The 17977-nt window shown below is 41.7% G+C and overlaps 1 protein-coding gene across 2 annotated transcripts in view; it reads right to left on the bottom strand.

The window, feature by feature from the left end:
• LOC128310734 (MOB kinase activator-like 2) overlaps positions 1–17644 on the bottom strand; it is a 102886-nt gene extending 85242 nt beyond the window's left edge. The window contains exons 1-2 of one of the 2 annotated variants that reach the window (XM_053047448.1): positions 17353–17644; positions 13750–14782 (exon numbers count right to left, since the gene is read on the bottom strand). In XM_053047448.1, coding sequence (XP_052903408.1) covers positions 13750–13754 — 5 coding nt within the window. In that variant the 5' untranslated portion in view covers positions 13755–14782; positions 17353–17644. Of the gene's footprint in view, positions 1–7064; positions 7325–13749; positions 14783–17352 lie in introns of those variants that run through there. The other variant, XM_053047446.1, reaches the window with a different exon arrangement.
• Between the last annotated feature and the right edge of the window lie 333 nt (positions 17645–17977).

The following is a 17977-nucleotide window of genomic DNA, read 5'->3' on the forward strand; positions in this document are numbered from 1 at the left end:
CCCATAAGCACCATAAGATGACAGAAAAAATGGATCCGAATTTTAAACAATCAAGCTACATCGGAATGGGACGCATTTGAGTTATGGTATCTACCAACGTCAAAAACCTGGTTACGAGTTGTTCTGGCAGCACTGCCAAAGGTGACAGTTTGAACGTCAGTGCCATGCACGTTCTCTTCTATTCTTATCGGCATCCAAGTAAGACGTGTTTTATGTTTTAAAGAATAAAGGTTATAAAACGTAGCACGAGTAGAGTTGGGATTCGGTCAATTCGAAGATCCGATCCCTTGAAGGATTCGATCGGATCTGATCCCAAATGACGGATTTTAATTGGATTCGAACCGATTGGGATTCTAAAATGATTCGATCCGATCGGGATTCTTTAGGGATTCGATCCGATTGGGATTCTATAGACAGTGTGAGAAAGCATGCTGTTTTCCTTTTTGGGATCCTATTGGGATCCGATGTGGGATCCATATTGGCTGGATGGGAAAGACACTGGTGTTGTGTTTTTTTCTTTGGACCAAGTAAGAGCATGATTTAACTGATGATATTCTGATGTACTCTTGTACACATTTTAAACATCTTGTGCACATCTCGTTTGTACATGTATTTTTTGTACGGTGAAGCGTTATCGTGAGCGTGATAATTATCATTTTTAACGGTTTTTACTTTCTTTACGATTTTTTAAATTAATTTATGGCATTGACAGGAAAAATCTGTAGTTGTTATCTCCTTGTTTGCCAATAAAAAAATTAAAAGCTAAAGCTTAAGCCATATCCAGGCTTAATCATAACCGGCTACCCGTGAAGCCAAGAACTTTGGAGGCTTAGAACTTATGAAAACGTTATCCAATATGGAAGCAATGCTCTGATCAAAATTAATTGATAGTTGATAGGATTATTTTTCGGGAAAATTAAAAAAAACTCCAAAACTATTTATTTTAGTGTTTTACTTATTTTTTTTCGCATTCGAAGATCTCTACAAAAATTCTATTATCACATCACTAGTTGCGAGACAATCGTGTTGGATGTTTTGAGTTCCTGCTCGGTGCACTGGCCTCACTTTTTTCGGTGCTTGTAACTTCATAACGGAGTATCTCATGAACTTTGCGTTTTACAATAAAGTAAACATACTCCAAATATACGTTTAGGTACATTTTGTTTTAAATTTGCACAGCGCACTACCGCCTCGCAAGTATCATTTCCCTGTTAGCAGTATTGCCTTCTTAATTGAGTTTAAAAAAAAGGTCCAAAACTAAAACATTCGAAAGCATCGCAATTAAGCCGTACTGGCCCGAAAGAGACACGTGTGCTGCAACATAAAACCTTCGCGAACTGCACAACGCCTTTCGTCGCAAGGATGGGTGGGTGGTTTTGCGTGTGCACGTTTGCGTGGACCCTCCTCCACCTACCTTGTTTTGATATGCTTTCGGGCCAAAACAGAACAAAAAAGGCACTGGATTGAGCGGTATATCAGCGACACGGAAACCATTTCCATTTAGCAGGTAATGGTTAGAATTGCCTGCGCTCGTTAGAATGACGAACGATGATTGCGAATTAATTTCCACCCGGTAGGCACGTCCAACCGGTGACCGACGAACGCATGGTGGTGGCGCAACTTGTCGACAGGAATTTCACATGGAGTTTCATGGCCAAAAGGGGGTGTGTTGTAGATGTTCGACAGTAAAATAAGTTAAGAAAAAAAAGATAAAAGCAGTATAAAAGAATAAATTTAAATCGACCAGCTTAAAATAAATCAAGCAGTTATGGAAATATAACTGCTCCATCATATGTTTTTGGTTTGATAATTTTTAATAAATCAAACATTTTATTTCCCACGTTTACTAATGCAAACTATGCGCACTTCTAATAGTCAACTCCTAACTAGTTTGCATCGCAATATAAAAAAAAAATCCCCATCTGGCTTTGATCAAAAACAAACATCTGCAAAATATCTGCATAATGTCTGTGATACCGTGTGATCGTCGGCAGTCGAAGTCAAACATGAAACGAATTAACTGACGCAATAATGTAATGCTTTTATCGCCAAATTCTTGTGCGGTTTTTTCTTTTCTTTTTAAAAACACCTTTTATCTTCTTTCTATAGTCGTTTGCAACTGCACAGACATTCACCGATGCATTTACTAGAGATTGTCGAAAATTGACTCCAAATTCTTCAATTACAGAGACCCCCTCCTCAGACACAGCCAAACGTGTCTGTGGCTGTGTGAGCAGTCTTCTTTTCATCGGTTGGATTAATACGTGGTTTAAGTTCGCGTGCACTTGACCAACGGAACGTAATGTAAATATTTATAGAAAATGACAACAAAAGGCAGCATCTTTGCCAATTAGACGCGCACAATACAACAAAGTCTTTCCATCTGGGCACGAATAATTTTCCGAAACGGAAACCTGATGAATTTCCTTCCATTTCCACCGAATGGTGTTACCCTTTGTCGGCACAATTCACACTGCTAATGTAAGACGTTTTGTTGAAATTAAAAACAAGCCGGCAGGAAATAAACACCTACAACACCCATATCACCGAGCGGATCATCTTCTTTCGCCATTGTAATGTTTGGGTTATCTTGTTTGTTCGTTTTTTTAGTTTGTTTTATTTATTTATTTTGTTAAAACACATATGGGACGAGGAAATGTTTAAACAAATGAGTGCATGGTTTAAAAATACTTCAACAAAACTGTAGAACGAGAAAAAAAAGTGAGAGAAAATTAATAAAATTACATTTGAATGAATATATAGGAGAAATATATGCTCAGAAGCTTATTATTGGGTAATTTTTAAGGTTTTTGGAAAGAATAACTATCTTATATATTAGCTGAGCAGTTTAACAAAAATGCGTATTTATTTACACAATTGACATTTTTACAGGGTTTTCATCGAATTGTTTGTGAAAAAAAACAAATGTTAGGTACTAACTGGACTTTCGTAAAAAAAAAACCAGCGGAATCCAAAAATGTTATGTATTCAATACTCGTTAGTCTATAACAAAAAGGAAAAAGTTTAAAAAAGCCGCGTTTCATCGAAATTTTGTTAGTAATTTGTCCATAAAGCAAATAAAAACATGTTGAAAACGAAGTGCAACTATTTTTAAAACTACTGTCCGGCTGGTACGGGGATGCATGTCGAATAATTTATTCAGGCAACAATTTAAGGGATCTATGTGTGTGTGCTTGTGTGTTTATTATCGGGCACATTCGCGATACCAAACAATGCAAGTGATGAAAAAAAACTTCAAAGAAGAAAAAAAAACATTCTATCACTGCAACAGCTTGCATTCCAACGCTTTCTTTCGTCCTTTCGAAGGAGAATGTTCTGTTGGGGAGGCAACAAAAAAAGCAAACCCCACTTGTCAGCAAGGTATGCAAATGAACGACAGAAGCAACTTTCAACAAACTTAACCACTACGCGGAACGTGTTACATCAGCGAGACGCAAAGATCGTCAGAAGAAAGTTTGACGTTGCAAAGTGTAGTGTAATGACATAATTGACGCTCCTTGACCTAGTTTACAGTTAAACGAAAAATATTCTTCAAGCACAGTTGGTAGAATGACGTTCCGGGGGGTTTCGTTTTATTTATCAGGTTTTAATTAAAATTTTTAGATTATTTTCAAACCATCGCCACTAAACAATGACAGAATGGTGATATACAAAGTAAAAGAGAGACTTTATCAATACGCTTTATCAACGATGTAAAACTAACCAATTGTCCCTGAAAACCCTGCAATAAAATTCTGTAAAATTAAAGTTAAGATCGGCTTACATTAAAAAATCGTTTAAAAGTGAAGAAGCAAATTAAAAATTATGTTAAAAATAACAAGCTAAATAACGTAAATTAATTTACATATGGCAACAATCAAGTGCTAACAAAACATACGAAAGCCAACATGAATCCACCGTTAAGCTAGCTGATACAAACACTTGGAGACAGTTAGGTGTACATTCTTCCTATCGGAACATTGCCGAAAATGACTAAACACCAGATACAAAATTCATCGGACAAGAAAAATCACCCAAAAAACAACCCCAAAACAACATTGTTAAAAATGATTTATTACACGTAACTTCCTGTTATTCTGAGCGCGTATTTAACGGATAGGATATGGTGCGTATCGTCAACCGATTGGGGAACTGCTACTGCCGTGTATCGCACGCTATTTCCACTTATATTTCTTCCCCCCATTCGGCCACCCACAAAATTTTCCCAACTCTCGGTACCTTCGCACCTGATCGTATCGTGTACGAAACGTTGTTGTTTCGTCCAAAGTTTGCCAAACGAACGGGAACACACCACACAAGTGCAAAGAGAGATGGGTTCGTGAGGTTGAGTTTTTTTCCTTCCCTATTTTTTTCTGTCTGTCTGTCGAGATTCGGTCTGTGTTATTACTGTTAGTTGGAAATGCTTTTTTACCGGTTGAAATCGTTTTATAGCAGCCATCGCGCGCCAAACGCATATTATATCAAGCATCAGCTTGTTATTATGCTTCTGTTTCTGTGCACTACCTTTTGCTGTACGTTTATGCCAGGAGAAACAGGTCACACACAGCTCCTCTGAAGGGTGGAAAAGGTGATATACTGATTGACTTACCAAAAAAAATGGTGATATCGTAATTTTTCAACCCCCTTATACTCTTAAGGGCCAGGTTTATTTTCTTACACAGAAAAAAGAGCAATTGTACCCAAACATGAGAATAAAAAACCCCTTTACAAACATCGAAGTAATAATACTAATGGGCTTAACAAGTGGGCAACTCAGCAACTTTATTTTTATGAACGTTGTTTTTTCGTCTTTCATTAGGCACGCGAACGTGGGCGTGGAAAGATCCACCTTTTGGTGGATGCCGGAAAACCGGACACCCGGACCCGGATAATGAGTCAATTGGAGGCCGAAATGAAGCCTTTCGCGTTCTCGCTGTTTGCCTGGGTGCGAAAACGAAGTTGACCACTAAAGTGTGTGTGTGTGTGGGTAAGACTTCCTTAAATGACCTTCAGGTGGTGGCACTTGAAGGGTCGCTTACACTTTCCAAGCGTTCTTGAGTGAAGGAAGGCCAAGAAGAACAGCTTTTAGAATTTATTGTTCAAATATATGGATAAAAACAAACCATGAAACTAATGAAACAAATAAAAAAGTATGTGTATTATAAGTCATCAAGAAGTGTAATTCTTTATTACTTTTAGTGTACCGAATTTGCTCGTTTAAAATACTAAATGATGTTGAAAAAGACAAACTTGACGGCATTAACGTCATCGTTATTATTGGGCACCATGTTTAAGCCAATAAGTCAATTGGACAAAGTACACGTGTTACATGTGTAACGACACAGTAACTCGAAGCTGTCACTGCTACGTATTTGAAACAAAGTGAGCTCCGAAACGCTTTAAGTGTGTAAAAAATCGGCTACTCGATGGAAGTTATGAACGGCCCTGTGTGTTAGGTAATCATTCTACAACATCGACGGTCATGGGATCGAATCTCCCCCCAACCATATCAGGGCAGGCTTTTCTAAAACCAATTTTCTAACGAGAAATTTTAATTCATGATAATATTAATATTTGTTATGTAAAACTTTAATGTCTGCACCTATAATTAAAGACTCCAATTTTACATCAAAAGCGTCATATCATTTTTTTATTACATGCAGTGTGTAACTAGAGTTACAATTAAGACTTTTTGCCCCTTGGAACCTAACCCACACTCAAACTACAGAGAACAAATTCCACCAAAAATAAAAACCGCCCAAACCGCAATAACAATACCCTTCCCACAACAAGTCTAATCGAATTTCGTTATCCACCCACTCCCGCAATGGCCGGATGTGGTCAACCGCGAAAACCATGCGCAAATAATTCACCGGGATGAGGAGAGGTTGGGCAGAAAAAGATGGCACGTGTGGACTTCACCGACTATGTGCACCCACAACAAATACAAAGTGCGCAAAATGACGTACACAACACGCGTTAACGTTGACTAATTTCGTTCGACTTTTCCTGTTGGCCACTTCCGGTAGTGCACCTTCCGAACGGAAAAGGCTTCTCTTCGCGGAGGAGCACCGTGATACCGTGCATCACACAATGTTGCGAACATACGGTTCTAAATAGTCCGAACAGAACAATACAGAAACACCAACATATGCCCGTGGGGGTGGGTTCCCTAAATAAGCCTCCATCCATCAGGTGGTGTCGTGCGAGAATTGGCAGAAACTATTTTTGCTTTAGAGCTATAGGTGGAAGGTGAGCGGACGCTCCAAAACGTGGGGAAGATTCTGGGTCAGGAAGGTGCGTAGTACACGGTGTGTTGTATGTGCTAAAGACACGCGGCCATCATTCACTCAACGGGCTAATTAAATTTTTACACAAACACTCGAACATTTACAAGAGAATGTAAAAAAACATCTTTAATGTCTGATCTCACGTAAAACACTCAACCCAATAGAATTGTAACGATCGTGCAACACAAAATGTTTCCGTTTCAGACTTTTATTTCAAATATTATTTATTAATCATTTTGCCCCAAAAAAGCTTCAAAGGATTTCAAGGAAATTCAAATTCTTAAACTTAAAATTATTCAGTTTGCAGCCTTTTTCCACCCAGAACGATAATTGTACCCCAAAAAAGCACTGTTTTCCCGACGGTTTTCCACCTCCCCCCCCCAAAAGCATGGTTATGAAGTTGAAAATTGATTTATTTGCAATTGCGCTCAACTGTTGTTTAATTTGTCTGCTTCTTTGAAAGAAGCCTAAAGAAGAACAAAAAAACCCAAGGAGCAATATCGAATACCCGAAGCTGAAAATAACCATCACGGCGTGGATGATGATGATGATAATTGCGAGCAAAATACTTCCCGGAACGAATCGTTTTCCCGTGAGGAGGTTTAAGAAGTTTAAGAAAAAAAAAACCGGTGTACGAAACAGCAAAAAAAAATGCGTGCAATTAAGAAACTTTTTCCGATGGGCACAAAGAACACGAAATCTTGCCACTAATCGCCATTAGATATTGGAGAGCACTATTGAGCTGCCTTCCACGCCAGGAGATATGAGACTAACCTGCAGAAACACGTTACCGTTTCCTCGACATCCAGCGGCAGTATGATACCGGAACCGCCCATTATCTTGCTGAGATTACTGGCGGACGCGGACGGACCACCGGACGACGAACCATCGTTGCTGGGGATGGACGAGTAGCGCACCGAGAGGTTCTTCGAGGCCGACGTCGCCCGGCTGGTGATCGCGTTCAGGACGGCCGTGGTCCACATTTTGGTAAAGCGGCTGCTGCTAAGACCACCACCACCACTACCACCGTCCATAGCGCGTTCACAACCGCCACCAACAAACGCCCTGGAACGAAAGTTCCTCCGAACACGATTGCAACTAAACGTGAGGACACTTTTTTCCAGCAGTTCGGGAATTGTGGACGGTTTTGTTTGCTATTAGTTCACGATCACGATCAGATTGATAGATTTCCACACACACACACGCGCACACGTCTAGATCGACGATCATTCACTTAACACCCTTGTACTTTGGGGCAAAACGGCTTCAAGCGCACCGCTGATTGCAGCCGGACTTCATTTTTCTTGCCCATAGGCACAACAAACAGGCTGGAAAATTGAGAAATTTGAGCAACACCTCATTCATCAACGACCTAGTAGAGGGTGGCCAACATACGCACACACACGCAAACCCGCATCACGCGCCACTCCACTCCGTTCGGTGCGCGGGGGAGTGTGTGTGTGATAAATTTCACATGATTATTTATGTGTTTCCACTTGACACGGATGGAAAAAATTCACAGCTTCTTTCTGGCACAGCAATAATCCGGGGGGTGGGTACGATGGATGGATTACTAACCGACAGCGTGAAAGTGGGATCGCAAAAATATAGTAAAACATCCCATACTAACTAGCTTATGCACGTCGTACGAGGTGGTGGTGCGGGCAGCAGTATAGAGACGTCACGCAGTGCCACTTAATCGATCGGAGAATAACACCTCATTGAACACTTCCAACCCCACAAGATGTGTGTCTGGATCAAACGAGGGAACAAAGAACCTTTTCTCTTAGCGCGTTGTTCTTTATCACGGCACTGGAAAGATCTACATCAATTCGCACCCGTAGGAGGACGGTTCACGGAGGTGCACTAGGCCACTCGGCGATGACACTCTGTTTGAGCAGACTCACCGTGGCAAACAACCGTGGCCACAAAACACCTGTGTGCGCGATATATGGTCTGGTGGTACACATATTGCCGCGCTGGTGTGCATTTGTGGGGAAGTTTCGTACGAAAACTATGTCAAGCGGTGTTGCAGAGCCCCCGGGGATGGTGAGGGGGAGGGGGGGTCGTGGTACGTATGTTGAAGGTTGTGTTGTAGAGATAAAAAAGCAGTGGAAAATCGGGTTGTAGTGTTGAAGGTAAAACAAAAAAAAAACAACAAAGTTTGAAGCAAGCTATTATCACCTACTGCACCACCACCACTGGCGCAAACACCGCGAGATAAGCGAATGGTGAGTGTCTTCATCAATGGCGGAACCTCTAGCAGCGTTCACGACTCACTAAACTCACTAATAACACATTCGATCGTTTAGGGTACTTTCGAGATCGAGAAGCAATAATGCCAAACAGTTTTCAAATCTTATCGCCTCGCGCAACGCTAATGAAGATGAAGATCTCGGAGTACATCACAGACTCCAGACCACCAGCGCAGATCGACTCACTCACTCATCTCATGGCTCTAAGGATATCCCCACACCAATATCACTGATCGTACCCGGGATGTAGGATCGGCCGGGAAAATGCCTCAACCACACCATTCAACTTCAACTACGGTCACGAACTCTTCAGCGCACACCCGCCCAACTACGACGACAGGCTCGCACAAAAAGGCGGCCCGCTTCTGCTTGCCGTTCGCATCGCAAGCACTATTATCGAAGCGAACGTGCGCACACTACCCAACCTGCATCGATTGCCGATGCGTCGAGGCTCACGCGAAAGCTTCCTATCTTCCATCTGCACACACACACACAGCTGCCCTGCGGGTCTTCTCCTACCTTTCAACAACGTGGAACCGCGCAACACACAGTGTGTACTGGATACTGCGGCGTTGCGTTGCGGCTCGATCAAACCTTGCCCACCTTGCCCACCTCAAGCGGAGGCGGAAAATGTGTGCCATTTTCACGGGCCCCACCAACACAAGCGCCAAGGGGGGGGAGGTGGCACGAGGGTATCCAAGCAAAACAATTCGCGCGTGGAGCTGGCCACCTTTTGGAGTAACTGGAAGGGAAGCCATGGAGGCGGAACTGGTGTGCAAGTCGATCGTACGCAGCTCGCGAAACGCGCACACCACCATCAACACGGGCACGTGTATAGTGGGAGCGGATTTTTAGGCAAAAAGGCCCGTTCAAAGTGTTGGTGACCGTAAGAAAGCCTGCAAGCTACCGATGGGCAGATGGTACCTCGGTGGGTTTTACAGTGTGGGTCCTAAATTGAAGCGCAGTGCGCAGTTTATTTATGTTTTACTGTAAAATTTAAATTTTTATTATCAGTTAAAGGTTTTAATAGAAACAAATAACATGCTTCTTCTTCTTCTTCTTTATCGACACAAAAACCTCAAAAGGCCTGCCATTTCTGGTTTTCCGAAAATAAAGTCAAATATTTTCCTTCGACCGGCAGTCAGTCCTGCGTACGGAGGATTAGTCCGGATGGGGTTTTGGACCGGTCCTATCAGGTTAAAGCCGGTGAAATTACCAATACCAGTAATAGTGAAATTACTAAACAATTAAATTATTCCAAATATTTGCGTTTTTTGGAGAGTTTTTGGAAAATTTTTGAAACAAATTTCCACAATATTTTCCAATATTGCATGCCCCTTTTGCCTGCGTTTATTATTACGAGTGCCACCACGCAGCACCATCATACTGCCACGATCCATCATGCACACCGCTGTCAATGGAGACTAATTTACATACACTCCCCAAGGTTTTCGAAGCCTCACCGCGCACAACCCATCACCTCATTTTACCTTCCCCCGCCGGGCTTACTTATCGCACCGTACGAGTTTCCATCACGTTTTCTCAATTGTTTCGCGCAACTGCATCTGTGTGTGGGTTTTCTTTTTGTCTACGAATATCCCACACATGGAAAGCCCACATGGAAAGAAGCAGCAAAGACACAGCACAACAACAACCTTCCTTCTTCATTAAACAGATTTTCCTACACCCCAAAACCACACCTAATTAGATACGCGGGAGCGTGCGGGTGGATCACGTTTCAGGACATGGAAACTGAAAGAGAGGGGGGAGGGGGGCACTTTTCTACCACAACACACACACACACACACACCTATACACAATAAAATTTCCCTTGTGCTATTGGCAGGTGAAGCAAAATTGGCAAATAAAACAACACACCGCCGTTGTACGACTTCTTGCGGTGTGCGCCGGTTGCATTACGTTTTTGAAGGAAGTTCGCGTTGGGAAATGCACCGTAACTAACAACGCTATGACGTACGCCACATGAAAGCTGCACGCGTTACCAAACTTCGCGATCGATCGAGCTGTAGCCGCACACGGCGTGATAAGGGACGCTTATCGATGATTCATCATTGCATTTACTGTTGACGCGCGAATTCGAACACCGTGATTGAACGGCAGCAGCGAGAAAACCCCCGATGGGGGTTAGGTGAGCATTGATTGATCGGACGCAATAGCTCGGAGAGAAAAGCTAGGGCAGAAGTGTAAAAATGTGTTGTTTTTCCTTGCCACCTTGTTCGGCAGGGTTTTCCCTCTTCTTCTCATCAATTAATATGCACAGCCGCCAGAAAGCCGCCACAACATGGTGGTGTATATCATGCATGCAAATTGAAGAGATGTTTCCACTCGATATGATACTTTTCGATACTGTTCGTTTTCATATTGGCTTGTGGTTCCCCGGGACTGTTTTCCCTGCCGAGTGGTGAGTGAAGAGTGTGAGCAGAAAATCCAATTTTGTCTTGACCACCTTCTTTTGCCTTCCGGTTAACGCTACAGCAGCGCAAGAGAGAGAGAGAGGGGGTGCCTACACGTTTGCCACGATACAGTTGCTTGTGTGGTACCCGGAAAAAAGCGTTTCCCTCCCACATCGACTGCGACTGAAGTTGTGGAATTTTCACCAGCAGGTGCGGGGAAATTGTGGAAAAACTAATGCTAATGCCAAAAAAACAGAGTAGAATAAAAAAAACACACCGATGCTCCACACTCACACACGGACACGGTTTTTCTATCTAGAGAAAGTCCAGCTCCAAGGCTCTACTACGGTCAACTCCTTCTACTAAAGTTTGAATGTTGCTCTACTCGTTACGTGATGCATTTTCTAGGCTAAGGTCCATGACAACTGAAGCTACTGGACCTACACCAGATGCATTACCTTATTTGGTTGTCAACCCGATCAGTATGTCTGCTATATGACACAAATGAGATTAAAATTATGCTTCAAAGAATTTTCTTTTTAAATTGTTGTAATGTTTGGGGTGGCAGGGTGCAACACGACGGAACCAAGTACAAAATCCTATCCGAACGAAATCAAATCAAGGAAAAACACAGAACTGGCTTATCCTGGATCCTGGATAGAGTGTATCAGGTGCTGGGTAAATGTGAAATTCAGATTCATTCATCCGAAAGATTCTACATCTCCAAAGTAGTGATGGGAAAAATCACTCCCATGTGGGATTCGATCCGACCGATCCGGATCCGCCTTGGGATTGAATCTCCGAATCCGATCCGAATCCTACTAGATTTTTTATGACCACAAAACACTCTTTGCTTTGAAATTAAAGAAAATGCATAGTGGATATGCTAAAACGACATTTTTTTCTTGAATTAAAAAAATGGATTCACAATTGAGCTATTGCAAAACAAAAAAAAAGGAAAATTAAATTTATTTATTTTTATTCAATATTTAAAAATTCATATTTTTTTATTCATTATTTTCAGTATCGATTTCAGTATTACTCAACATTCACGAGATTATCATTATTCAGCGTCAGCAGATTATCAGCATATCACAATTTTATCAAAAAAAAAATTATCCAATTATTTCTATGTCTTCCTCGTTTAATTTATGCTTTAGAAATAATATTTCATTCAGTTTTTTGGGGAGCAGCCTATTTCTTCTCTCCGTGTAAATTTGTCCTGCCTTAGAGAAAATACGTTCACATGGAACAGAATAAAAAGGCAATAAATCACAAAATATCCGCATCCGAAAACAATCCCTACCACAATCCCACATTCCAATCATGACAGATCCGGATCCGGGATCTGGACTCTTGTTTTGGATTTCGAACCCAGAATGTCGTATTGACGAAGCCGGCTCCTGAAGGATCCGAATCCGGACTCTTGTTTTGGATTTCGATCCCGGATTCCCGTCATAACAGATCCGGATCGAAAAGGATTGTTTGGGATTCCAATCCAGAGGATCCTGGATTTAGGATCGAATCGGGATTGATCCAATGAAGGATCCAATCCCAGAATCCGATCCGATTCGGTCCGCCCAACACTACTCCATAGAGTCAAATTAACTCTAAAGATGCATGAGCTTTAAAGTAATTAACAAAATTGATGAACCTCTGCAGATCATTAACGAATAAGCAACAATTCTTCAAATATTCATAAAATAATCTCTAAAGATTAATCTAAAGATTCTTGGATCTCTAAAGATTCATGAATCTTTAAGGGTAAGAAAGATTAATCTCTTAATTAAGACTCAAAAACTTCCAATGTTTTAATAATAATAATACTTCTCATAATACTTCGGAGTTTTTAAGAACTTTCTCACCAAAGCTGATATAGTTGTAACAAAAGATTAATTGTGTTTATGTATAAAAAACACTTTAAAAGAAAATGATGTTAAGCGAAGTTATACAAAAATAGATAAAAAATAAAAAGATATTCAGAATTAAATGGTAATTTTTTTGATTTTTTAAGACCTTTTAGAACTTTTAGCGAACTGAACTGAATGCTTCTTTTACAACGAATATTCATATGAATGATTCTTTCCAAATGATGCACTTAAGCACAACTCTGATGGTATAAAAGCATTAAACAATACGTCCACTTGCTTTGTTTTCTCTTTTCCGCATATGACATCATTCACTTTGCTTCGGAGTATGGATGAGCTTAGAAAATCGATACCTTCGGGATAAGCAATGTTTGAAATGTGCTCAGGACGATCATGTTTACGCTGTTTGTCCTTCCGGCACGGAACAAGGCTGAAGAAACGCTTCTTTAGAGCAACATAGAACCTTTAGAACCTTTAGAACATAGAACTGTTTAGATGCCGAGGTGTATGCATTCTGGTGAGCTAATGCTCCCAAACAAGTGGACAAACAATGGTAAGCTTCCAGTACTTTTACCCCTCACCAAGCAGGGTCAAGTATGGAGTAAAAATAGCGATAGAATAGATAGAAGAAAAGCCACACTTCCGTGCGCACACGAAAAATGAATATCCTTCGTTCGACAGGCTCTTGGAACGGTAGCCACTTTATGTTTGTATGCGCTATGATTTGGACTTTCCCTCCACGAGTAAAACGATTAATTATCTACATAAACCCAAACATATACAAAATTTCTCTCGAACAGCTAAGCTCACCCCATTTGTCGTACGATTTCGATCGATTTTTTCTAAAAGTTTATGTTAAAAATAGTCATACCAGCGGAAGAACATGTGAAGGAAATTATTAAATATGAAAAACGCAACTTACCCCATAAACCAGTCCACCGTGTCGCGCAGATATTCTGGAAGTCGCTCCAGTTTGACGGCTTTTCCGGGCTGACCGGGGCAGCGACGACGACGAACACGACGATGGGGCGATGACGCACGACGTTCACAGCGTTTTTCAGGCTCGCCGGATGTTGGCCGGAAATGTGGGCAACCCAACGTCTGGGAAGGTGTTGCCTTTCTCTGTCCCGCACCGCAAGGCGTAGTATTTCGGGGTGCCGATTCCTACGTTTGGAAGCGTTTCCTTTCACCCTTGAATTAAAGGTTAATTCTTCTTCGGGTGTGAGAGCTTCGCAAGGTTATGTTCAATGTGCCTTCTTGGTAGAACTATTTTTTTCCTCTTTAAGGTAAGTAAGCAAAAGCGTTAAATTTTATTTCTTCTTTCCTACAGCAAACACCACTGTACGCTGAAACGTTTACAGCACGGATTTTTCATCGGCTCCACACAAATCACACGCATCACACGCAGCAACACAACACAACGGGTATGCAACAACACCTATCAACACACAACAACCGAAGCACTGCTCACTTCTCACACACCGTTCTCACTTCTGAGCTGAGATAACTCATGGGTTTAAGGGGGGGAGGGGTTCCGTGTGCAGATTTTCCCGTCTCACACCAGTAGCAAAATGCGTGAGCCAGCTGCCGCTGAGTGCTTTTATGTAACGCGATCGAGCAATGCAAGAACGTTGCCGCTCATCTCACCCGGGTTTGGCTCACGGTTTCCTACGGATTGCCCGTGAAATTTTGGTTTAATCACAACGGACGGACTTTTCACACGGGAACACAGAATCTCGCGCACTGTTTTGCATTCGGCCAAACGAACAGCTTTTATATGCACAAACGGTAATGGTCAGCCTTTCTTCAGCCTCACTGGCACAACACACGACGATGAGATGCTGCTGCTGTTGACCGTCACACCTTGCCACCTGCCAGTGGTACACTCATCTCACTGGCTCACTTGCTGGCGCTGGCAAACGAACACAGAGAACACGAGTTTCTTGTGAAGTGGTCTAAAAGTATAAAAATAAAAAAGTTATGAAATGTCTACGGATGTGGACAGTTATTTTTCACCACCGCGTAAAATCATTTCGTTACCGGAGTCGTACACGGTACGGTAATACTAGAAATACGGCAATACGAAGGAAAAATGAACCAACCAATCAGTCCTCCGGTCAGCTGTACAGTAGACAGGATTTTACAAAAAGGTCACCCTCAACTGTCGGTGGAAATTAACGCAATTTTCGTATGGGTTTTTCAGATATGCCATCGGGGAAGCATATTTAACTGGATGGGACTACTTGGTGGAAATAGAAAGTATCTAGCGCGTGAGAATGAGAGAGCAGGGATTGCGGTTCGAAAATAGAGCTATAGTGAGATTGTTACGGTCTAAGCAGGAGAACTCTTGTAGCAAAAACCGACCTACTTCGATCTAGGTTTGTTTGTTGTGTGAAAATATAATAAAAGGATTTTCGATGAGGCAATACAAAAAAAATAATGGACCTGGACCACCTTTGTCGCCATTTGTATTAGCTTGCACTACAACTAGAAGCTTGAGGTTCAGCACGGTCACATTTACGCAATACTTTATCATATCTTACGACGTAGACAACAAAGAATATCGACGGTGAATTTGTTTGAACTGAAGAGGAGATTAAAGATATTAAAAAAAAGCCTAACTGAAAGTGTGATGGGATGTGTAAGTGATACCAATTCATGAGTTTCGCTCTCCCATGCCATGATACAGCTATTACGCATTTAAGTTTAGTTGTGCTTACTGTTACCTTATCTTGTGCTTTATGCGATGAGTCTGACACTGTACAGCACCTTACACTCAATCTGCCTTGTTTACAGTTCGTCAATTCTACGCAAAAGATTCGTACTCTTTCTTGCACTTCTAAACAAAATCACTCGGTTAATTTTCCTCTTCGTAGCATGTACGATACAGAACTATAAACTTCAATTTTGAGCACCTCATCGGAGTACGGACCTAATGGTTCAAAAACAGCACCACAATGGGCAACAGTGAACTTACACAACACAACAAAATTTTCACTCTCGCTTCGGGACAGACTGTCACAGTCAGGACTGTTACCTATATGCACTCTATTGCCAAATCAAAAAAAAAAATAAGAAAAACCCTCAATATACTATCTCCCGACCTGCTGTTTCTTGCTCTGAGCAGCATACGATTGAGGAAAACCGTTCTCTTTTGCTCTCTCTCTGTGTTATCTGGTGAAACATTAATGTTTTGCTTGGAATTCTATGCTGCTCGACGAGTGAAGGTTTTCCCTCTCTCAATATTAGAACGTTTTGTGTCCTTGTGTTCGAGTGTTGGTGTGTTTGTGTATCCTTCTTGTTTGGAAAATTGACGATGACTTTTCCGACTAGCTTTGACAGTTCTTTCCCCATATTGCGGCGGGTAGGAAAAACTGACCTTTTCCAAAATTTACATTTCCAACACCGAAGGAACTGAGCGCACTAAAAACATTAAAAATAAATTGTTAGTTGGTTTGGGAGCTTCTCTTGTCTTACCTAGTTTAGTTTGATAAAATCATTAAAAAAAAACAATTCATCGTGTGGTTCACCTTTTGGTGTTATCCATTATTCGAGGGAACATTTTGTTGCTCATAAATTACGAGTTTTCCTTTCGTTTCCTTTTCTACGACGGCGCCGCAAACAAATCTTCTCGCCAGTTTCCAACAGGAGATTCTGTCACTTTTCCGAAGCATCGTCCATCTCGTTCGTTCCTAGCGGATGAACTGTCAAACGATCTAACCTCACCTTTTACTCCTATTGCTCTGGCTTTTATCAACATCGGATGCATAACAACAAGAATAATCTGTCACAATATTGCTTCATTCTGCTTGCTCTGCAGCAGCATATTCTGTCTTCTCTTTCGCGCTCGCTCACGCGCGTACGCACGCACACACATACAATTTGTCCGCAAAACCCGGAACACAAGCGCACTTTGATCTTGGGCAAAGAAAGTGGAATGATTATGGCGAATGGTGAAATAACGAGCCTCCAACAAACCTCCCCCCAATTGCGGAAAACTCACCTACCTGCACGTGAACGTTGTACGTTGTATCGCCAAAAGGACAGTTTTTCACAGTAACAACAGTTTTATGCTGATGGAAGACAATCGACACAACGCACACACGAATACGTTAAACACGGAAGCGATATAGCGTACTCTGCTCCCATACGAACATCACAAAATTAATGCACGATTATTCTAAGCACCTTTTCTTCCCTTTTCCTGCAGTAGTCTAACCGATTTCTTCTGATTCGCAATCACCTTGGGCTGCGTCTGGTAGCAGCAACAACATACGATCCCCAACAATCAATCAGCGAAAAAGCAGGAAGGCCAGTAAATTCACTAGATTGTATAAACTACACACATACTCACGCGCACAATAAGTGCGAAGGGAGAGGAGTAGAAGGGCGCTACGGGGAAGATTGCATTAGCACTTTTCCCATTCCGAGAACGCGAACCGCTGCTTTACCCTTACCGGATGGAAAGGGATGAACCCGTGTTTGCTCTAAAATGATCTTTATAGTTTATCAATTTTCCACTTACTCTGTCGTAAAATAACCTCACTCTATGCGGCTACACTTGGTCGTTTTTCGCGTTTTTCCAGCGTTATGTGGAGGGGCGGGTGAACCATACATTGGTGGTCAAAACCGAACCAATCGTGCAAGCGAAATTTCCGTCCTTTTTTCAAAACCGGTGAATGGGGTTGCACTTTCTTTGGCAACGTTGTTAACGCTCGCACACGTTATTCTCACAGTGGAACTTTTGCAAACACGTACACCGAGTTTTCGCTGTGAAAGGAAGAATTATTTTCCGTGCCGCCGATTCGGAATCATCTTTTCACCAGCGATAAACTTGCTTATGGATGGATTGTTTGAATGTAGGGAAGGGAGCGGAAGATGAGTGAAGCGAACAACAACAACAAGGCCACTGCGGTTGCCGTTGCGGTCATCAAGGTGGACAACTAAATGTCACTGCATTGAAAGGAATCGTTTGAAATGGTGTCTCTACCAGAAACATTTATTATTTTTTATCCGAAAGCGATAGTTTATTAATAAATAACATTAAACTACAGGAATTTATCACATTGACGAATATTTACAAGAAAAACATAGGGCTTAACATAGGGCTAGGTTTGTTTACCTTCTCTGGACAGTAACTTGAAAATGTC

The sequence above is a fragment of the Anopheles moucheti genome, chromosome 2 (assembly GCF_943734755.1).
Source record: "Anopheles moucheti chromosome 2, idAnoMoucSN_F20_07, whole genome shotgun sequence".
Lineage (NCBI taxonomy): Eukaryota > Metazoa > Arthropoda > Insecta > Diptera > Culicidae > Anopheles > Anopheles moucheti.